The following is a 23,642-nucleotide window of genomic DNA, read 5'->3' on the forward strand; positions in this document are numbered from 1 at the left end:
CAAGGTAGAAGACTCTGCAACCCTGGGAGGACACCCAGCCCTAGCTCGGCTCTGCCTGGATTTGGACAAGGTGCATGCTGCTTATTGCCTTATTTCCTCTTCTCTGTATCCCTGATCAGATTCTCTGTGCTCAGATTTTGGAAAGATATTGCCACCAAGGAGACCCTAAGCCTTAATATGCCAACGCCTCTCAAAAATCCCTAAAAGAGCAACAGAGAGGCAAGCCTTGAATGTGGCAGATGCAGAGTGCTGTGTGCTTTCAGCAGCTGCCAGAATGGGCTGACACAGACTGCTCCTAGGTCCATTTACTTCAGGCAAGAATTGGCAGAAGATGCTTTCTGAATTTAAGAAATTTCAGAATACAACCTGCATAGTCCAGGTGAAGCTAGAGGTCATCTCTAGAACAGCGGGAGTGGGCAGATGTACAGACTTCAGAAATTGTAGGGAATTGGAAGGAAATCATTGGGACTACTAGGCAGAAGACAGGGAGGATGACAAAAAAACCAGGTGAGCTCAACTTTTGCAATAGTCTGCTCACACCTGACTCTTGGTCATGCCTGGGGCTGGGCTCAGCTGTAGTGTCTGCACCTTCCTCTGAAACTCTTCCCAGAGGAAGTTTGCATCTTCCCAACCTATTTCTTTAAAATGTAAAATGAGTAAAAATGTGTCTGGAACAGGGCTGCAAAAGGCAGTGGACAACAGGGCTTGGAGCTGAGCCTCCTGCCCTCAGCTATGTATGGCACCAATCCACAGTACACACTCCTGTGCAGAGGTGTGAAAATTACTCAAGAACACAGGTACAAGGCCAAAAAGGACAGGGGAAATGTTTGAAGAAATAAAGTTTCGAAAGAAAGATGAGAGACTGATGATAAGGGAAAATTAATGCCTTGAGTATGAATTATATTTCAGGCCAAGAAAAAACTGTAAGCTTGGTGAGGAATGCCCATAGCAAGTAGGTTCCCTCGTCTCCAAAGCCCTCTTGGGCTGCTACACAGGGGCACATAAGACCTATTTCAAATTTTAGAACCTAAGGAAGCTGTCTTCTTCCTACTGGAGCTTTCCTCCTGGGAGCAGAGGTGCTGACCCACTTAGATAGTGATATGGGCACCTTGGTGTGCAAAGGCCTACGAGAGGTGCCTGGGGTCTTTAGGGTAAGATGGAGGGTAGGTAGTATGGTGGGTAGAAGGAACAATACCCTTTTGGCATCCAGCAAACCTCAGTGGCAGAAGTTCAAGGCTGGGCCTAGAACAGATGACTACTTCACTGACCTGGCTGTCAGGGTCGGGGATGTGGCTACTGCAGCAAAGATGCGAATCATGGCTAGCTTACAGAGGTCTGCGGCTGAGCCTGTGGACACAAAGGTTCTGTTTTAGTGCCTGAGGTATGTGGCACACAGTGTCACACTGCTATAGAGGCATTCCCCATGGACACTGCTCACTCCCCTGGCTAACAATGAAGGAGTTTTTGCAAGTGGAAGCAAACCATGCATCTTCAATGCAACAGCTGCTTGCTTCTCAGTGCTGGGGAATGCAGTTTGGACGCCTTACTGAGGAAACCTGACCCCAGCCAGATTCGCAGGGTACAATAGAGGGTTCCCAACCCATGCCAAGTAACTCATTTCTAGGACTGGCTCTATTGTTGGTGAAGCTCCTAAAGACTCCAATTTCTGCTTTTAGAGGGAAACAGAATGGCCTCCATGTGTTGTGAAAGGCCATCTCTATATTTCATTTTTTCCCCCATATAGGTCTAGTTATGTAGCTCATGATGGCTTCAATTTTTTTTTGGCAGTTCTGCTTTGGCTTGTAATCCTAGGGTTAGTGTTACAGGTACACCTCACCATATCCTTCCAAAAAATGTCTTAAATGTAAACATGGCTCTGCCACCCCATCATTAGCTGTGAGGGCTGTGAGGCCCATACAGGGGAGTTTTCAGAGCATGATGTACCACAGCAAACTTCCAAATAGCTGAGGAGCAAGGGACAGGGACCTGCAGGGGAGGAGCCACAAGCAGTGGCAGACTAGGGGCTCTGGTACCTTGTACCACAAAGTTTACTGCCTGTCGCTCTGCTTGTGCCCGAAGCTGCTGGTCCTGTGCACAGATCCTTGGGAGAGGCCTCCTTCTACCCAAGATGGATGTCACATAGCCTAGGGTAGAGGAAGGAGAAGACAAGAGACAGGAACAAGTGGAATAGCACTGAGAGTGCTATGCCTCCTCACTCTCCCCTCCACTGCTCACAAGGCTGTCCCAAATATTCCCAGGGCGGATGGCTTCTGTGGGAGAGTAAGACCCACAGCGGGATGGCCTCTGCTGGCCAGGTGTCAAGCTTCTACTCTTTTCTCCTCTGGCTTCACTAAGATTTTACCCAGAACAAAGAAGGGCAGGGTTTTTACTCTATGGAAGTCCAAAACCATATATGGGGCTTGGGCACAGGAGCCATTCAAGAGTGTGTGGCAGCTGGACTATAGATCATGGAGTAGTGAGTGTGTCTTCACATGAGTGTAGATGGAGATCTTCTGGGTCTCAAAACTTATATGACTTGGGGCTCTTAGGAAATGCATAAAGGGTAGGGAAGAAATGGCTTCGTAGTTAAGAGCACTTATTCTTCCAGAGGACCTGGGTTTACTTCCTGGCATCCACATCACAACTACCACCTGTAACTCTAGTTGCAGGGGATTTGACATCCTCTTCTGGCCTCTGAGGGTACTGCATGCTTGTGGGTCACAGACTTATATACAAGCAAAACATTGTACACACAGAACAAAAATAAATAAATAAATAAATACATACATACATATAAAAGCACATAAAATCCCACTATGTTGGGGTATTAGCTGGTGTTCTCTAGTGTAACAGAACTTATAGAATGAAACTCTTTTTATATAGAGAGTGGATTTATTAGAATGACATATATGCTGCACTCCAGCTAATCCAACAATGGCTGACTGTGGATAGAAAGTCCAAGAATCAGTAGCTGTTCAGTCCATGAGATGGGATATTGCAGCTGGAATCTCAGAAGATACTGAAATCCCAAAGAGGTAGGTTCTAATGCCAGTAAAGGAATGGACTTGCCAGCAAGGCCAGAAAAGCAGGCAAAGAGCAAAACCTTCCTTTTTCCATGTTTTTATATAGGTTTCCAGAGAAGTTTGGCCCAGATTAGAGGTCCCAGCTCAAATGAGCTGAATTAAAGGTGTGTGTGTCTTCATATTTCAAAGATTTGGATTAAATGTGGATCTTACTACTTCAAAGCAAAAAATACCTCATAGGTGTACCCTCCACTTTTAAGTTTTAGTTAATCCTAGATGTAGTCAAATTGACAACCATGAATAGTCACCACAAATCTACTCATTATCAACTTGACAGACAATCATATCTCCTTATAACATGATCGATTCATTTCCAAATAAAAATTAATCAGGTCATAATAATGCCTAAATATAATATAACTATTCACCATACAATTACAAATACATTCTATATTTAATGTGTCATAGTTACACCTAACATGATATAACCATCTTTTGCACAACCATAAATGAAGTCTAAATTTGGAGTAGGTGGCAATGTCCCTTAAGGGATATTCTTTTACTATCTCAAACTTAAATATGACAACCATTGATATTCTCTTGATACTACATCATATGATAAAGAAATTGAGGAAAGAAAACATAAATATCTGTACAAACACATATTTAACAAAATTCAGCAGAAATACTCATGTAAATTATAATCCTCACTTCTGTATCTAGTCATGTGGAGTTAGCTGGTCTTTATAACTACTTTCCAATGCTACCCATTCTGTATTTCCTCTACCTTTGGGCAAGAACCTTAGCAGGTCTTGGCTATTTTCTGGGAGGAGTTATCCATACCTTCATTTCTGACAGGTCTGTGGATTAGGTTATTGTAGTTTTCCACTGACTGTAATCACAGGACATGGTAGCATCAAGAGACATCCTAAAGGATCTCCTGCATTCTAGACATAATCTTTCTTACCTCCATTGTGGAGAAGCGATCCAGTGTCTTTGTGGTAATCTGGACCAACTGCCCCTCTGAGCACTGTTATTCCCCTCCTTAGCCTGTTGGCTTCAGGGCATTAGAAACACAGAGTGGCCAGGGGGAAGTCCGGGCTTCCAGTTCAGTAGAGTGTTTGCTGTGTCTCCTGGCAGGAGCACTCCCCACTATGGAACCCAAACTACAGAACTTAAGGTTGAGGGAACAAGAAAAATTTTCCCTAGTGGGTTACTCCAGGTTATAGTGAATAGAACTACCCCCTTTTCCATCCCTGGATTCCTGGACCCATGGATCTTGGCTATGGGAGATATTGAGTCAAAGCATATATTGTCTTCTGAAGAACCCTGCCCAGCCTTCCATGCTGCTGCCATCTAACTGGTGTTGTAACTGTGTCTTCAAAAGGCCATTCCATCTTTCTTTCAGGTCAGCTGCTACAGGATGGTGGAGAACATGATAAAATTAATGGATTCTATGATCCTGGGGTCACTGTTGCCCTTCTCTGGCTGTGAAGTGAGTTCCTTGGTCAGAAACAGTATTGTGTAGAATACGATGATGGTAAATAAGGCATTCTAAAAGTCCATGTATGCTGGGCAGTAGTGGCACACACCTTTAATCCCAGCACTTGGGAGGCAGAGGCAGGCAGATTTCTGAGTTTGAGGCAAGCCTGGTCTACAAAGTGAGTTCCAGGACAGCCAGGGCTACACAGAGAAACCCTGTCTCAAAAAACAAAAACAAAAAACAAAACAACCCCCCCCAAAAGTCCATGTATGGTAGCTTACAGTAAAAGGATTACATACAAGAAAGGCGAATCAATGACAAGAATAAGTATACACTAAGAACAAAGCATTGTCCTTTATACAAAGGAAGTGGTCCAATGTAGTCAATCTGCCACCAGGTTGCTGGCTGCTCATACTGGAGAATGATGCCATATCTGGGGTTCAATGTTGGTGTTTGCTGTTGGCAGTAGCTGTAGCCAAGTCAGCCTTGGTGAATGGAAGTCCATGTTGCATAACCTCATCTCTGCCACCATGGTCACTTTCCTCATGGGCCCATTGGGTAATGACAAGAATGGCTGGGTAAGGAGGCTGACTGTCCATGTAATGAGTCATATCTATTTGATTACTGAACTCCTCCTCAGCTGAAGTCACCTTTTTGGTGAGCATTTACATGGGACACAAGTATCTTCACATTCTTCACCTATTTGGAGAGATCTATCCAATACTTCTTCCTCAGATGCCTTTCTCACTAATTTTCCAATCATATTCTTTCCAAATCCCTCACTATCCAGGCAGTCCATTGGTTATAGCCATGAATCAAATGAGTATCTGGCCATTTCTCCTTCCAAACAAAATTGTATGATCATGGGTCCTGCTCAAAGTTCTGCCTACTATGAAGATTTCTCTTCTCTGGTGTCTTTCAGGATTGTCTCAGAAACGGACTCTAATGCTGCCCATGCCTGAATGGTGCCTATATAATATGCAGAACCACCAATAAACCAGGCATAGTTTTCTCTTCCTCAGTCAACCAATCATAGGGAATACGCCATGAGGCTACAGGTGAATACTTGGCAGCAGATGGCATTGTAATGGGAGTAGAAACCATAGACATTTGGGCAACTTAGTCGTATAATTTGCTTGTGCCTTCAGGACCTGATCATGAATAGACCTGATGATGAATATACCACTTCCATTTGATAATATATCATTGCTGTGCAAATCCTACTTTATGACTTGGTGGATCAGATAACACCCATGAGGTGCATCTTGGGTCACATGGTAACTTGGTTACCCCTTGTCAAACATTCAGTTTTCACTAAGGCCCAATAGCAGGCCAACGGCTTTCAAAGAGAGAACAGTAGTCTGTAGATGATGATAGAGCCTTGTTTCAAAATCCCAAAGCTCTCTTCTGTGATTTACCTATACAGGCCTTTCAAAGGCTCCAAAGAGCATTCCTATCTGCCACTGAAACCTCAAGTGTCTTTGGATCATATGGTCCAAGTGGCAGAGCAGCCTACACAGCACCCTGGACCTGTTAAATAGCCTTCTCCTGTTCAAGTCCCCATATAAAGCTAGCAACTTTCTGAGTCACTTGGTATATAGGCCAGAGTAACACATCCAAGTGAGAAATGTGCTGTCTCCAGAATCCAATAGGTCCACTAAACATTGTGATTCTTTCTTGGTGGTGGAAGGGGTCAGATACAATAAGTTTTCCTTCACCATGGAAGAAATAGCTCTGCACGGCCCACATCACTGGCTTCCTAATAATTTTACTGAGTTAGTGAATTTTTGGTTGGATTTATCATCTTCTGATATGCATATGTGTTACCAATGAGTTCAAAGTGGTTGCTACCTCCTGTTCACTTGATCTAATCAGAATAATGTTGCCAATATAGTATATCAATGTGATATTTAGTGGAAGAGACAGATGATCAAGATCCCTTCTAACTAGGTTATGACACAGTGTTTTTCGAGATAGGGTTTCTCTGTGTAGTCCTGGCTGTCCTGGAACTCACTTTGTAGACCAGGCTGGCCTTGAACTCAGAAATCTGCCTGCCTCTGCCTCCCAAGTGCTGGGATTAAAGGTGTGCATCACTACCGACCGGTGAGATAGTATATTCTTAAGGCAAAATTGTAAAGGTTTACCGTTGGCCTTGCCAAATGAAAGCAAATTGCTTCTGGTGGTCCTTATGGATAGGTACAGAGGAAAAGGCATTTGCTAGAACAATAGCTACATACCATGTACCAGATATGTTAATTTGCTCAAGTAAGTGAAGTGGAAACTTAAGAGTTCTTTGGAAAGTCAGTTGTGTTGGATGGTGTTTTGCTGGGGCAAACAGATGAAGGAGTGTTTTCCTGAAGTGGACACAGGTAAAAGACAAAGGCAGACTCATGAAGGAACGTTTTGCTGAAGCAGACACAGGAGAGATTATGTGCTGCTAAAGCAAGCACATGAAAGGACACACCATAAAGGATTCTTCTGTAACTACGCATGTATTGGTCTGCCTTACATTGCTTAGTTGAGCTGCATTTGTAGGATTCCATAGAGATAAATGCACCAAAAACTTCTGGTGGTGTGCTGCAGTTTCTTGTTGCTTCAGCGGACTTGGGCTGATTGGCAGAGTGATGTCAGCTGAGACAGACGTACGTGCTGCAGCAGACACATGCTGAGGCAAGACCCATGGAAAACACATGGTATTTGGAGGATATAAATAGGACTTGATGGATAGTGATGGAGGTTGAGCTAGGCTTGCTTATGGAGCTAGCTGTGCAATGCTTGTGGGTTTCACATCTTCACTGATCTTGGCTTCCCAGAAAAAGGCAGAACTGAAAACTTCTGGGATCCCTCCAGGTACCTCCTATTGACTGGAATCAAGGCTGAGTGAGGCCTGGCTGTCTCTGCTAGGTAGTGCCATCACTGCTGATTCGTGTTTGCTAAGCCAGCTCTACTGAACTAGACTACTGTTGTTATCCGTCAAGTGTTTGCAAGTGGATTGCATTGTTGCTGCTGCTGCTAGCCTGTGAACTGAACTGCTGATTTCCAGACAACACAGATGGGAATTGTTCCAAAGAACCTTTCTAAACAGGTGCACTCCCCCTCACCCTCCTGTATCCTTTCTTTTCCACTACCTCTGGTGGGTGGTGGGCTACAAGGAAGGTTAAAACATTTAAGAGTCATCATTAAAAATAGACACTAAAAAAAGTTACAAGCAAGGATACCAGATTTGGTACTGTAGCTGCAATTGGAGTCATTCCCTGATTTAGTTTTTGATACTCAACTGTCATATCCTATGATATCTGACTTCTGCATTGGCCAGACAAGTGAGTTAGAGAGAGATGTGGGGGAAACCACACCCTGCATCTTTCAAGTCACTAATTTCTACAGTTCCTCTAAGGATGTGGTGTTGGGTTTGATTCGCTATTTCCCTTGGCAGAGGCAACTCTAAAGGCTTCCATTTATCCTTTCCAACTATAATAGCCTTTATTCCACAGATCAGAGAACCAATGTGAGAATTCTGAAAACTTATATCCATCTCAATTATACATTCTGGGACTGGCGAAATAACCACAGGTGGAGTGAACCCACTGGACCTACTGTGAGTCAGACTTCAGGCCAAACTCTATTAATCACCTGACCTCCATGAACTCCCACTTTAACTGGATGACCACAGTGTTTCTTGAGATCTCCTGGAATCAGCATTAATTCAGAACCAATAGACCTGGAAAAGTCTGATTGTTTCCTTTCTCCCAGTGTACAGCTACCCTTGTAAAAGGCTGTAGGTCCCTCTAGGGGAAGGACTGGAGATACACTTACAGTAAAACTTTCAGGTATTCTATCAGGGTCCTTCCCCAGGGGAACTTTGCCATCCCTTCATTCAAGGGGTTCTGGATCTACCAACTAACTCTAGCCTGCAAACTGATTCATGGACAGAAATTGCCTTTTGCCACAATCCAATGAATCCTCTGTTTCATTTGTTTCAAAAATTTTCCACTTATACAGATCAAACAAAAATCCAGTAGGCTTCTTATCTATTTCATGACTGGAAACATCACCATTGATTAACCAATACCAAAGATCCATACGAGTCATGACACCATAAAATTTACTTTGCCTGTGCTGACCACTATGGGTCAGGCTGTTATGGACATTACTTGGTCCGTGCTGCCCATTACAGTAGCCATGATCACCTTGCCTTTGGAGACTCAGTACTGCCACCTGGTCCCTGCTACCTCAGGGCCCAATTAAACCCAATGCATTTAACCCATCCAACTGATAGTAGCATCTCCTACCCTAAGACCTGGCACAAGAAAAAAGAACAAAACTTCAGTTGTGCTGGTGCCCCTCTCACCAGTTTGTGTCTTATAGGACTAGTGAAGAGCATGTCTTCTGGACCTGTCCATTGTGAGAGATTAGGTTTTACACAATGTACCTACCCACTCTAGCACTGCAATTTTCCTGAGCTATAAAATCCCTTCATCCACACTAAACCAAAGAATATCAAACATCTCCAGCTCCTTTTCAGTAGGCCATCTTTTGACAATGTTTCAGTCAACATTCAAGTAAACTTTTGACCTTTTTTTTTTTTTTTTTTTTAGCTGTGCAAGTTTCAATAGTAAAGCTAGAATTTCCACTCTGGGGGCACATATCAATAAACTCAGTCTCATCTAGTTTTATGTTCCTTCCACCATTATCCCACACCTTTAAAATCCACTCCCACACGTATTCCCTAGACTTCTGCTTGAAAGCAGTGTAGTACACTCACCATGGACTACACTTTCTGCCTCCCCTCTAGGAGTGTTATATGCTTTAAGTCTGGTTATAGGTCTACAGCAGTGGTTCTCAATTTGTGGGTTACAACCCCTTTAAGAGGGGTGTCCAACAACCCTTTCACAGGGGTTGCCTAAGACTATCAGAAAATACAGATATTTACATTACAATTCATAACCGTAGCAAAATTACAGTTATGAAGTAGCAACAAAATAATTTAATGTTTGGGGGGTCACTACAACGTGAGGAACTGTATTAAAGAGTTACTTGTATTAGGAAGGTTGAGAGCCACTGGTCTAGAGGCAACTATTGGTAGGTTCAGAGGGACATCAGTATTGTCTTGTCTGGCATCTCCTTCAGAAAGTCACTGCTGCTTTAGCAGCAAACAATGAAGGAATAAATTCCTAGGTCAAGGGTGAATTTCAAAAGGTCAAAAGGCAATATTTCAAGGGGTTTGGCTAAGAGTAGGGAAGACTACTTCTTCAGGAGAGATAAATCCTTCAGAATCTGAGGGTTCAAAGTTCCCAGCTTCAATAGCTTCCCAGCACACATCCCCATCCCAAGTTACAAGGTCTCATTCTTTACCTCTAATGCTGGGACTTGAATTTTCACTGTAATTCAGGCAACCATACAATGATGGCTTCAATTTGATTTTCTGCAACTTGAGCTCTGTGGCTGATGGAAAGAAGATTCTCTTCTAGGGCACACTTAGAAACCTTTTAGATTGTTTATGGGAATCTGGAACTGGTCAGTTTTATCACTAAGTTCACTGTTGTCCTTCATCATATTCTGAGATGCTAGAAGTTAATTTTTATTATGAAACTCATCCCATCCTTTGTCAGTTTACCCCGAGATGCTTGGAGCAACTGACCATCATCATGACTTGTCTTAGTTTTCTTCCAAACTGTCAAAAGTTTCGTATATAGGGTCACCAAATCCATTGCCATAGTTGGTGAAACAGGATAATCAAATATATTTGTTTCTTTAGGCTTTTAATGTAGTTAACACTGTGGGCTTTGAGTACTCTCTGAGCTCCCAAGAGAGGTTTCAGTAACTGGAGAAATTTGGAAACTGCAGGTTATCAAATTAAAGAGCCTATTCAAGATACTTAAAAGATTCATCTTTATATATCTGTTGCTCTAGAACCAATCCTGGTACCAACATCTTTATTAGTCAGGGTTCTCTAGAGTAACAGAACTTATAGAATCAATCTCTCTCTCTCTCTCTCTCTCTCTCTCTCTCTCTCTCTCTCTCTCTCTCTCTCTAGTGGAGTTTCCCAGTTAAAATGATATGATGTGGATTAAAGCGAGCCTTCATACCTCAAAGATCTGGATTAGAAGTGAGTCTTCCTCTCTCCATATATATAGAGGTAGGGGAGGATTTATTAGAATGACTTACAGGCTGCAGTCCAGCTAATCCAACAACAGTTGGCTATGAACAGAAAGTCCAGGAATCCAGTAGTTTCTCAGTCCGTGAGACTGTATGTCTGAGGTGGTCTTCAGTAGACTGGAATCTGGAATGGTCTTGCTAAAAAGGCCAAAGTAGGCCGGGCGGTGGTGGCGCACGCCTTTAATCCCAGCACTTGGGAGGCAGAGGCAGGCGGATTTCTGAGTTCGAGGCCAGCCTGGTCTACAGAGTGAGTTCCAGGACAGCCAGGACTACACAGAGAAACCCTGTCTCGAAAAAACCAAAAAAAAAAAAAAAAAAAAAAAAAAAAAAAAAAGCCAAAGTAAGCAGGCAAAGAATAAAAACTTCCTTTTTACAGGCTTCTAGCAGAAAGTATGGCCCAGATTAGAAGCTAAAATGATCTAGATTCATGCCTCAAAGATCTGGATCTTCCTACTTCAAATAATGCAAAAACCCTTCACAGCTGTGCCTCTATTTTTGTGTTTTAGTTAATTCCAGATGTAGTCAAATTGACAACCAAGAATAGCCATTACAATTGGTTGCATATGTTCCTGAGCAGTGAGGACTTCTGTTTTAAGTTGCTGTGGGTCAGAAGCAAATCTTTTATTGGTGAGTTCATAGGTCTGAGAATTGGTAGAATTCTCTACATAAAAATCTATAACTTTTTGATGGCAGTGGTAGGGCGTTCAGTACTGAAACCTAGAGTCTTGCATATGTACACTGAGCTGCCCCAGTGTGTTCACCATGAAGCTATGAGTTCTGAGTACCTCCACTCCCTGGGAGACATGGGATAAAAGGACAGGCCACCGAGATTCAGCACATCTGCTTCCCATGTCATCATAAGTCCATAGCTTCTGCCTGGATGTTGGGTATCACAGACTCCATGTTGTTGGCATAAGTGTGGCTGCTCTCTATCTGCTGGTGTCTTGGCAGGTTTATGTCACTTGTGTATCTTCTTGTCTTTAAGGCCTATCTTTATGCTGTGGGCAAGGACTTTAGAGTAACCTTTTTGTAGGACTATAAGGTACAGCCCTTGTGAGGCCTTTACTGGATGTATCAGGTATCCAGTGAGTTTATTCTGGCCTGTATGATCTCTGGAACGAACCAGCTGGCTTTTTTCATTGGTTATTCTGTGCAAATCTTCTCCTGACCCATACTACGTGCTACTAGACATAGGCACTTAAAAGGATTCACCTCATTTTTCTTTTCTCTTGGCAACTACAGCAATAGAGTGTCTGAAAACTCATGTACTTTGGCCTGTTTCATAGTTGTCCATGGAGTGACTCCATTGTGGTCCAGATTGGGTGTAATCTGACTATACATTGTTTCAAGCCTTGTTTTTACCCACCATTTCCAGCATGCTGAGTTCCTATTTATAGTGCAAAAGGACCTGATGCCCTGCCACTCCACACTGGTGCTCAGGGTTGAAGCAACACTCTCAAAGTCATTCTCATGTCAGGATACATGGCATGCCTCCACCATGCACTTAGGAGTGAGTGGTGAACCATGAGAATACTGGTACAGGAATCTACTCCCTCACCCACCCACCCCAAGTTAAATTTTAAAAATGGCTATGGCCACTCTAAGGCCACCAGGCATGGGAAGGAAGTAGAGGAGCAAAAGCAGCAGCAGTCTTGGTTGATTGTAGTTGAGCTATCTTGGTTTGAAAAGTTTTGTGTTTTGTGTTTCGATACAACTATGTGAACAAGCAAGGATCTGGCCTCCCTGGGGGCCTTAGGAACAACTGGTGTGGTTGTGATTCTGTTTAAGCTGCGGAAGACAGAGTGCATGGACATCTAAAGCCTGACCCCATTTGCACTGTTTGGGCCCCAGCCTCTTGGAATCTCCTTGAGTGACACCCCTGTTGTTTTCCCTCATTTCACCTCTGCTCTGATCTACCTTCACTACTTGTAGACTGTCCTACAGCTCTGACATCAGACCCTTCAAATCTCTTGCAAGACTGCTACAGGACTAAGATGCCTAATGGCATCTGCAGGCAGGCCAGGAACAAGCCTGTGGTGACTGCCCAGAACCTATGAGCATAAGTTCAGGCTCCAGGCTATAATCTCTTAAGTCCCTGAGAGCATTGTTGTTAATATCTAATCCTCCATTTACTTCCTTTCTTTCCTTCTGTTATTTTCTCTGCTGCTCTTTCCTATAGTTTGTTTGTTTATTTATGTATTTATTTTTCAGTGCATGTGTGTTGAATACAACTTATCTACAGTTAGAAACCTTTCTTTTACAAATACACTTTGGGGTAGAGAGATGGCTCAGTGATTAAGAGCACTGGCTGTTCTTTCAGAGAACCACATATTTGTCCAAACAAATATGTGGACAAAGTCATAGCTACAGAGTGTATGTAAAGCAGCATCCATGCTGTGCTATTTTACAGACATGTTTTACTTGCGGAGATACTGTATAAATATAAACATATAAATACATGCCAGAATGTAGGGAAATAAGGTCTTCACTCTCAGGTGTAGGGTTTTGTTTGTTTTTTAAATATTCATTTATTTTATGTATGTGAGTACACTGTCCTTGTCTTCTGCATACACCTCTGGAATAGCAGACGGTGCTCTTAACCACTGAGCCATCTCTCCAGCCCTGTTTGTTTGTTTTTTGAGACCGTTTTCTCTGTTTAACAATACTGGCTGTCCAGAAACTCACTCTGTAGACCAGGCTGGCCTTGAACTCACAGAGATCAGACTGCCTCTGCCTAAGTGCTGGGATCAAAGGCAGACACTACCACCACACAGCCTAGATGTAGGGTTTTATCTGTAGTGACAATTTTGGAGCTTTGATTTCTTTAAAAAACAGAGAAATATTATAAGAATATATTTTCACTTTAATCCCAGGTGTGGGTTATGGGGGTGCTTCAGTTTGTCCACAGCAGCTGATTAAGACATGCTCTAGCAGGGCAAAGAAGAAACAAGAAGAAATTAGATATTTTGACAGGCAAGATCAAACTTGCTGCAATGACCTCAACACCCCTAAGCAGCAGGAAGTAGTCTAATGATAATGTTGACCCCTTTCTGACCCCTGACTGTATTCAGGGATCGTGTTCCTTTCTCCTTTACCTAGTGTTAGGAGTTGAAAGGGTAGAAAGGGTGAAGAAGTATGGAAGAAAGAAGAATCAACAAAGTAGCAAAAGATAGCTACTGTTATCTGCTTTTACCTATGTGTAGCTATCGTGTTAACTCAAGCTTGTTCATTTTGTTGTGACAGGTAGAAACCAGTTTCCCACCTCCTTTCCACATGGAGTGTTTGAGCCCTGTTGATCCAGTAGGGCTGATGGATCTTTCAGACACTTTCACCCAACTTCACTAAGTCATACACAAACTATACAGAGACTCATTTGTCTGTCCATCCACTCAGCAACAAACTGAAGACACCACTGTCTGTTTTAAGAGGGGCCTGGCTGCAGCTGGCTTACCTGCACTGTGACACTGGCTAATAACCGTCTGGGAAAAGTCCTTGATTTTCTTATACTTCTGCAAAAATCTCTCCAAAAAGTGGGTGGCTTCCAAAACAGTGACTCCAAGGCAAGCAGCAAGCCGCTCTTTCCCTGTGAGTCAGAAAGACATACCATTAGAGTCCAGGCCTACTTAACTGCAGGCCTCAGGACAAAGGTTCCAGCGGTGGTGTGGGCTTTATGTGACTGGTTTGGATAATATTAGCTTTGGCCTTTACACACTAGATGTTGGGTGGCCACTGACCTGAATAGGGCCATTGAAAACTTATTTCTCCCAGTAGTCTTGACTGTCTGCCAGGAGCTGCACGTGAAACTGGGAATAGACAGATTCATTACTTTCAGCTTAGTCAATAGGAGACCTGACTGTAGGGCTGGAGAAAGCTGTGGGGCCCACAGGAACAAGGAAGGCAGAGTAGATGGCAAATGTGGAAATACAATATTCAGGGGTCCCCATGCTTACCATTCTTATTTTAGAATACATGCTTTTGACCTAGATAAGTATTTTGCTCCCAAAGAGGCAAAGTTCTTATGAAATAGCCACAGTGAAGTAGTGAAAGCCTCTGGTGGAGGTGGCACCAAGTTCTAACATGTGAGTCTCCTGTTTGCTGGGTTCAGATATTGGGATATACAAGCCTGGGTCTGACTTCATCTCTGCCACCCACAAGAGATTCTAGTGGTCTTGGGGGAAGGAACTCTCAATAAATCTGTTTCTTCAAACAGGAATTGGGAACAATAGTTCTTAGCTTAATCCTTAGCCATAAGATGGGTCAGGAATCCTATGAACCAAACTCTAAACCAGTGTGGTTTATACTTGAGGTTTAATGTGTACATGTTCTCTTCTATTCTCACTCAGGAATAGTTACCAAGGCTCTTTCCTACTAGTAGTATATGGAGAAAGTTCTGTGTTCTTGGAGTAACACTGAGGGATTCCAAGAGCTGGTTCCTGGTAGAGTCATTATTAGGGCAAACTAGGGCAAGAAGAAGACTCATTGAGCTTTGAATTGGCCAACTCCAGCTCACAAAGGGTACCCAAGAGGCCTTCAGGCTCAGGGCTTAAGCTCTGTGTCTGTGAAGATAGGAAGAGTTCCTTGAAAGAGGAGCTACCTGACCTCTCAGAATCACCTTTTGATCCCCTTTTTAGTGAGGCCACCCCTGACCTTCACCAGCTGAAACCTTCAGGAGTTATAACGGCAGCATGATTGAACACTTGTAGCAGTGATAAAGCAGGTTTGTTTAGAAGAGTGGAGAGCTTGTTTTTTCTCTCTCAATAGAGAGGGACAAATGCCTGGGCCCTCTACCCATGTCCAGGCCTTCCTGACACAAATTTTACTGGGGAAAAATAAAACTTCTTTAAATTCCCTTTGGGGCTTAATGAAGATAGTGTGGTGTTTCCACAATAAAGTTATGTGCTTTGCTGCATTTTACTTAAAATTTCATCAAAACCCTTTCTTCCAACAAATTCTAATCATTACTTGGAGCTATAGCACTGGAACAGACAAGTCCATTGGCTTTAAGAAAGGAATCAACAAAGGCTGAAACCCTCATCCAGTCAGTCAGAGAGACTTAGAATTGTCTTCTTTTCTAATTTCCAATGTGGTGTTAAACTAATTTGGGGAACTTTTAATTTCAGATATTGCTCATTGCAGTTCCAAAGTTACCATTTGGCTCTTTTTATTTGGCAAATTTTGTTTTCCCCCATTTGTTGTGAGCATTTTTCTTTATGCTCTTGAGCACCTTTGAAGTCCTTGTCTATAATTCCAACATCTGGGGCATCTCAGGTCTATGACTATGGTCAAGGAATCCCATTTCTTTATCTGTTTAAGCATCCTGGATTATATCCCAAATAAACAATTTTCCCAGGGTATTTTATTGCAGTAATATAAGTTTAACTTGGACAGAAACTATTACTTGAAGCTTGGTGTTCTATAATAGACTTGGCCATGTAGCTTTTATTCTTGGATTGTTTTTATGGACAGAATGTAGAAGCATTTGTTATTTTGGGCTGGAAAAAGCCAATTGGTTATCTGGGAAAAACATAATGAGCCATTCTTCAACAATATTTTTTTTGCTTCATTTTATTTTATGTGTGTGACTTTTGTCTGCATGTGTTTGTGAACCATGTACATGCTTGGTGCCTGTAGAGAGCAGAGGATCCAGTGAGGATGTTGGATGCCTTGGATCCTGGAGTTGCGGATGCTTTAAAGGGCCACTCTTGTAGAATTTTCAAAGATAAGACTGCTAAAGTAATATAGACAGAAGAGGCCTAGTTCATGTTTCAGGGGGAAATGGGGCTTTGTTATTAACTGGACTAAGGCCATTTGCTTAATATTTTGGCTAAAAAGCTGTGTGTGCTATTTTGTGGGCTGAAGAATCAGCTAATCTTGTGATTGTCAACAAGATTAACACCATAAAGGTGAAACCTTCTATGATGCATTGGAATAACAGAAAAGTATTTTCTCAGTATCAGTACACAAGAGCTAATAAGCTGTGGTCTACACCTAAGCAGAACTTGGTAATATAAGAGCTGTTCATGTGGTGCTGGTTTTGAAGGTTTTAAAGGGAGGATTTGAGAACATCTGAGGCTTGGAATCTTGTGACAGAATTGGAGTCCCTGAAGAAGGACCTTGACTGGCCATTGCTGAAGGAGAAGCCTCAGTTGCAATTAAGACCCCCCAAATATATTGGAGAATACAGAACTGTAGAATGTCTACACCCCAAAAATAGCTGTAGGCACAAAATGGAGCTGGTTAAGAGGGAAACTATGCATGCTACAGATGGCAGGGCTGGAGAAGTGGAGCTGCCCAAGGCCTTTGGTGCCCAGAAGACGGAGTGAATCTCAGATGTCAGGTGCTGAACTATAGGATTTGGGTCTATGCTAGATTTTAGTTTTGCTAAAATTTAAATTTTAGGTTTTGATTGTTCATTTGTTATGTCCCAGAATTTCCCTTTTGGAAGAAAAACACTTAAGGATGAAAATTGTTTTTGTCTTTATAGGAGCCTATAGTTAAGAGAATTTACAAGAGACTTTGGATGTTTGAAGTGCTGGAATTTTTGAAGGCATTGAGAGGTTTTTGGAATTGGATTGTATTTTACATTATAAAATGAACACGAGGGGCTGAGAGATGGCTCAGTGGTTGGGAGCACTGTCTGCTCTTCCAGAGAACCTGGGTTCAATTCCCAGCACCCACATGGCACCTCTCAACTGCCTGCAACTCCAGTTTAAAGGGATCTGATATCCTCACAGACATATATGCACATAAAACACTAATGAATACACACAAAAAAATAAGTCACTCCTTGACTTTGTGGTTATGGAGTGGAAAGTTCCAGTGTTTGCATGTCAAGTATATGAGCAGATTATACTCCTTAGTTTTAACTGCTAACCTGACACAAATTAGAATCACCTGGGAAGAGAGCCTCAGTTGAGGAATTATCTAAGATCAGGTTGGTCTGAGAGCATGTCTATAGAGAATTATTTTGACTGAAGCAGGAAGACCCAGCTCATTGTGAGCAGCACTATTCCATAGGCAGGGTTCTTGAATAGTATAAAGGAACAGCAAGCAAGGATCCATGTGTTTCTTCTCTCTCTTGGCTTGACTGTGGACGTGACACTTAAGTTTCTGTCTTAACTTTCCAGCAATAATGGATTGTAGCTTGGAATCGTAAGTATAATAATAAACCCTTTCTTCCCTAAGTTGATTTCTACAGGTTACTTTATAACAGCAACAAAAGTGTTATCTAGGCCATTTCTGTTTCTAGCACTGAGAAAGTGCCTAGCCACAGAGAGCTCCAAGAATGTTGTCTGGTCTACTTGAACAGGAATTCCCATACAACCCAGGTATTGTTGCTCTGGGCAGCTTCCCAGGCTCTGAAGCTCCATCGCAAGTACAATCCCCAGGGTACTCAGTATGAAGCTTGGTTTCACTTTGTGTTTCTCCTGGCAGAGCCAGGTCCCTTAGGAGTAGGCATGACATTCTGCATGCATCCAGTGAGTTCCTGCTGATTGTACAACAGCTGAATATGGAGTTCACTGAGGAATCATGGGGAGGACTCAGCATTAGGCCAACCCTCAGAAAGCAGGAGCCCAGCAAGCCTGGAGATTAGGAATGACTTCCAGTAGGGACTGAAGTCCTGTTGAGCTCAGAGATAGTGTTTTAGGGTTTCTATTGCTATGATAATGACTATGACCAAAAGCAGCTTGGGGAGGAACTAGCTTATTTAATCTTACATTTCTCAGTAACAGTCCTTCACTGAGGGAAGTCAGGGAAAGGACCCAAGCAGGGCAGGCACCTGGAGGCAGAAATAGGAGCCATGGAAGAGTGCTGTTTTACTGGCTTGCTTCCAATGGTTTGCTCTGCTTGGTTTCTTATACAACACAGGACCACCTGCTCATGGGTGGTCCCACCCACAGTGGGCTGGAGCCTCCCACATCAACTATTAATGAAGAAAATACCCATAGATTTGGCTTCAGTTTCTTGGAGGCACTTTCTCAGTTAAGATTCCCCTTTCCCAGATACGTCTTGATTTGTATTAAGTTTACAAAAATCAACTAGCACAGATGGCTATAAGCAGGCCCAGCAAGATGGGGAGGTGCCCAGTAAGTTGGAAGATGCTGAATTTAGCTAGATATAGGAGAGGCAATGTGCTTGTGAGCCAGCTCTGGGTCAAGATCCTAGATAACACATGGGATACATAAATCTTAGGTGACAGGAGGCCAGGAGGGGCTGCCATACTTGCCGCAGGAGGCTGGGCATGCATTCCCACGCCTCTGCTCGTCTCATAGCTCCATGTTTTTTCCTTCTGCTCTCATCACAGTTTTCACAATGATCAATCACATAACCATTTTCTAAAGCTGGCGTTAGAGCTATGTTTCTCCCTGGCTAGGCATTACTATCAGCAGCTTCTGGGTTACTCAGAGATAGCTTCTGTGGAAATACTCCTATATGCCATCACCAGCTGTCTGTCCAAGGTTCCTCTGCTGGGTCTCCCAAGGCCCTGGTAGCACAGGAGCCTGGTGGTTTTATTATGCCCCTAACCTGCTCATCTGCAAGGCCTGGCTCAAATAAGGGAGGGATAGAGACATCATGAACTGAATAGCAGAAACACAGTAATTCCAGCTGTTAGGTGGAGCAGGAACAATGGAGCAACAGAGACAGAAGCTCAGGGTGGGAGCCCCTGTCACCATCAGAGCTAAAAGCAGTAAATTACTCCCTTCACTAGCACCACAGCTACTGACTCACTGCTTATTTACAGTCCTCTCCAGAAAACACAAAGTGAAAGCTCAGAAGGAGCCAGCGGCTGCTGTGAGGCCATGTTTCTTTGGGAAACAACTATTGTGGTGAGGGCTGACTCTACTACTGGAGAGGCCAAGCAACACTTAGGACAATCACACATTCATCCTGGATCCATTCCTCCTGTGCCAGCTCCAGCTTGGAGGGCCAGGAGACCTCTTGAAGCTTAGCCACACAGCTCACTCCCGAAATGGGCGTGAGGTAGACAGGAAGCAGATGACAGAGATGCAACTTAACTATACCAGTTGTAGCTCCAGCAACCCCCTAGGAGCCTTTAAGTGGAAAGAGATGGACAAAGAGATAGAGATTTTTTTGTGAGGCTACCAGGTCAAGAGGTGACTAGAACTTGGATTTGAGCCCTGGGGTGGGGGTGGAGGACAATATTGGGAGTGCAGAACTCCAGGTATGGCAGATCTATAAGAGGATCCAAGACATCAAATTCTAGTCTGGCAGGATGTTGCTTCCCAAAACCCCTCAAGTCTGGGGGACAGTACAAAAGAGGCTGGGGAGGAAATGGGACAGGCAACACTGAAGAAAACCACCAGTATCATGATTGTATTCTTACCCTAAGTTTGATTACTGGCTTCCACATTGCTTTCTAGACACTTCATAGGGTCTGATGTTCTCAAAGCATTGTTACTTGCACAGTGGATGCTTTGTGCTTGTCTGTGTTAGTAAGCAGAACTGAACTGATGGGCACTCCTGGCCTCTTGGGCTCATGCTCAGTATGGACATTTTATCCTGAATAAGATGAACAGGCATACAGCTGGCAATCTGCAGCCAGCTGGCTTTGAAGTGTAAAGTGGTCACAGTGCAGAGTGTTCATGCCAGAGACCCATGGGGTCAGTAGGAAACAGAAGCTGAGGAAAGAAAAATACCAGTGGAGCCTCAGGTGATACCACAGTACCAATTATCAGACTGCAGCAGAGTGTAGCCTGCAAGGCAGGCACAACATGAACCAAGAGATAACAGATGTGCCTTCTGTGGTAACTTACTGCCTAGGTGTGAGTAACTAATAGAGTGGTGGATGATGGCTGAGAAAGGGAGAGTTGGGTAAAGATGGATGAGTTTTATGCATATGGGAAAAACATTCCTGTGAAAGAAGGGCAAGTCTAAAGCTCTGAGTATTGGGGAGGAATCTGAACAAGACAATGTGATCCGGAAGAAGCATTCCAAACACACTTCCACAGCTCTGCAGTTACAGAGGCTGAGGTAATAACTAGGAGTGACAAGCATGCACCATGCTAAAGTTTACACTGAGGCTTATGTAGTTTTGTTGGCTTTCCTTGACTGAGCATTGGATTCCAATGGTCAGGAGGAGACTATTCTCAGGGTTTATGTACAAGCCCCAATGTGCTCAAAGCAGTAGGACCAAAGCAAGGAGATCCATGCACGCCTGGATCTATGACAGCAGACAGACTGCTCCTCAAGGAAGGAACAGAGGGCCCATAGCTTCTTCTGAGGGAGAACTAGTCCCTATTTTAGCGTGATCCAGGGGTGAGGAAAGGACATACTCAAGGAGTTGGAGAGATGGCTCAGTGGTGAAGAACACTGGCTGCTCTTCCAGAAGAGTAGAATTTGGTTCCCAGCACACACATAGCAGCTCACAACCTCCTTAATTCCAGCCCTGGCAGAGCCTTTGCTCTCTTCTGGCCTCTAGGGGGCAGTGCACATACATGCTGCACAAATAAACATGGAGGCAAAACACTCAAACACATAAATAAAAAAATATTTTTAAAAACCCACTACTGACAGACTCATCAGGAGAGAAGAAGAGAGAAGAGTGGATCAAAATAGAAGGACTACTTCCTGGTTCTGGAAAGAGGAGAAAGAGAAGGACAGCTCATTACTGATTATGTGCTAAGAAGCAGAACCAGATCCTACCAGCTCCCATTTTGGGTAATGTGTGTCTAGGGATAAGAGTTTCTCAGCACAGAGACGATGCCTATCACTGTGGTGAGATGTGGGATGGGGTTTGGTCAGACGCTGAAGCTCTATTGCTGCTCTTAAAGAGTGCTTCTCAACCTCTGGGTCATAACCCCTTGGGAAAGGCTGAATGACTCTTTCACAGGGTTGCCTAAGACAATCAGAAAACACAGATATTTGCATTATGATTCATAACGGTAGCAGAATTACAGTTATGAAGTAACAACAAGAATAATTTTATGGCTGGGGTCACCACACATGAGGAACTGTATTAAAGGATCACAGCATTAGGAATGTTGAGAACCATTGTCTTAAAGGATCAATGGCACTATGAGTCAGTGGCATGGGGTGGTTTGACTATTATAACATCACCACTGAGGCGTTTATGTAAATACCATACAATGATTCAGAGTGGCTTTTCTGAGACACAGTACACTTGAATACAGGCATTCTGCCATTGGATGACACCAAGAACCCAGTCCTTCCCTATGGCTCACCAGCTCCATAGACCACGGAGTACACCACTTTCTTGGTCTGTTCTCTGTCCATGTGTGTCACACGCTCTATGGGAATGTCCTTCCTGTATGGAAAAATGGCATTTATTATCTGGTTGGCACTGTTTGCAGAGGGACAGAATCCTGTCACCTGCCCTGAAGGTCCTTCATCATTTCAAGCCAGCTGTCCAGGAGGCTCTCCCTAGGCTCCCAGAAAGACAGTGAGGCCTTAGCCCTCAAATTCTGGGGAAACTATAAATCAAATCTAAATATTGCCTTCACAAAAGGTTGTCCATCCCACATTAGAGGTGCCTGACAGGTCCTGGACCACAACTGTGTCCACTACACAGGCAAACTGGTTTTAGTCCTGTGTAGTCCCTCACAGGAGTGAATGAGCAGCTGTTGCTTTGATCTCTCACAGAGAGCAGGGTGAGTTCTACTCTGCAGCTACAGCATTCAGACAGAGTGAGGATCAGCTCTAGGGCTGCATGTGGACCAGTGTCTCAGAGAAGAAAGCTGAAATAGCTGAAAAGCACAGTGCCTCAAGAGTTGCTCTTCCCTCCCCAGCACCTCCTAGTGACAGATGCCTGTGCCTAAGAAGAGCTTCCTCTGACTGCTGCTCTTGAAAACATCCATAGCATCTACACCCAGTCTGAATGATAGAGTAATCACAGGGTCAAGCACCAAAGGACAGAAGCCTCTCTCAGTCTTTGTGATTGTGGGTCTGTGTTGGGCTCTTGTGATCAAAATATTCCCAATTCTGTCTTATGTCTTAGCCTTCACTTCCCATTTATACTGTGCATCAAGGTGAGGACTCAGTCGTGTGTGTGTGTGTGTGTGTTTTCACAGTATGTCACCTGGGAGCTCCCAGAGGCTAAGCTACCAACCAAAGAGCATACACAGGCTGTTCCAAGGTCTCCTGACACATATGTAGCAGAGACTGCCTTGTCTGGCCTCAGTGAAAGAAGAGTTGCCTAATCCTGTAGCAACTTGATGACCCAGGGAGGTGGGATGCCGGGAGGGCACCCTCTCAGAGGGGAAGGGGAGAAGGGATGGGGGAAAGATTTCTGTGAGGGGGACCAAGAAGGGGCAACACTTAGGGTGCCAATAAATAAAATAATTAATAATAAAAAATTATTTTCAGTTCAAAATATATTGAAAAAACAAACAAGAATGCCAATCAAAATAATGTGAAAGAAAGGAAATGATACAGGTCATTCCTTAATGAAATAAGGAGCAGAAAACAGAAGATCAAATAGGCAAGTAGGATCTTTGTTCTTATAGCAAATAAAAAAGAAAATTAAATTAGTTAATTTCATCAAAAAAGGGATAAGCACAAATATACAAAATGAGAAATTACAAAGAAAAGTAACTCTTGGTATGGAGAAAGTTAAAAAAAACAAACATCCTTAGAAATGCCTTGTGCAACTCCATTTAAAAACCTAGGTTAGATAGACTATCTTAAGAAAATTAATGTATACAAACTGGTTGTACAGTCAGGGGAAGCAGCTTGCTGGTGGAGGTCTTGCCTAGCATTTCCAAAGCCTTAGGTTTCATCCTCGGCACTGAAACAAAAATTAAAATTGACCTCACACTAAATGTAGTAACGGATTCCTATAATCTCAGGATTTGGGAGGTGGAGGCAAGAAATCTCTGAATTCTAGAACAGCCTAGGGAATATATCAAAACTATTTAAAAAAGAAAAACTGACCTCATTACAGATGAAAGTTAATGAGGTTGGCTCACTAGAAGAACACTTGCCAATCATGCATGAGGTCT

At 43.3% G+C, this 23,642-nt stretch overlaps 1 protein-coding gene across 2 annotated transcripts in view; it reads right to left on the bottom strand.

The window, feature by feature from the left end:
- Positions 1-23,642, bottom strand: part of Poln (DNA polymerase nu) — a 148,651-nt gene that overhangs the window by 5,129 nt on the left and 119,880 nt on the right. Inside the window, exons 20-23 of one of the 2 annotated variants that reach the window (XM_076938307.1) lie at positions 21,867-21,949; positions 14,114-14,245; positions 2,034-2,144; positions 1,269-1,347 (exon numbers count right to left, since the gene is read on the bottom strand). In XM_076938307.1, the coding sequence (XP_076794422.1) occupies positions 1,269-1,347; positions 2,034-2,144; positions 14,114-14,245; positions 21,867-21,949 (405 nt within the window). The remainder of the gene's footprint in view (positions 1-1,268; positions 1,348-2,033; positions 2,145-14,113; positions 14,246-21,866; positions 21,950-23,642) is intronic. The other variant, XR_013111794.1, reaches the window with a different exon arrangement.

This window comes from Arvicanthis niloticus, chromosome 7, assembly GCF_011762505.2.
Source record: "Arvicanthis niloticus isolate mArvNil1 chromosome 7, mArvNil1.pat.X, whole genome shotgun sequence".
In the NCBI taxonomy this organism is placed as follows: domain Eukaryota; kingdom Metazoa; phylum Chordata; class Mammalia; order Rodentia; family Muridae; genus Arvicanthis; species Arvicanthis niloticus.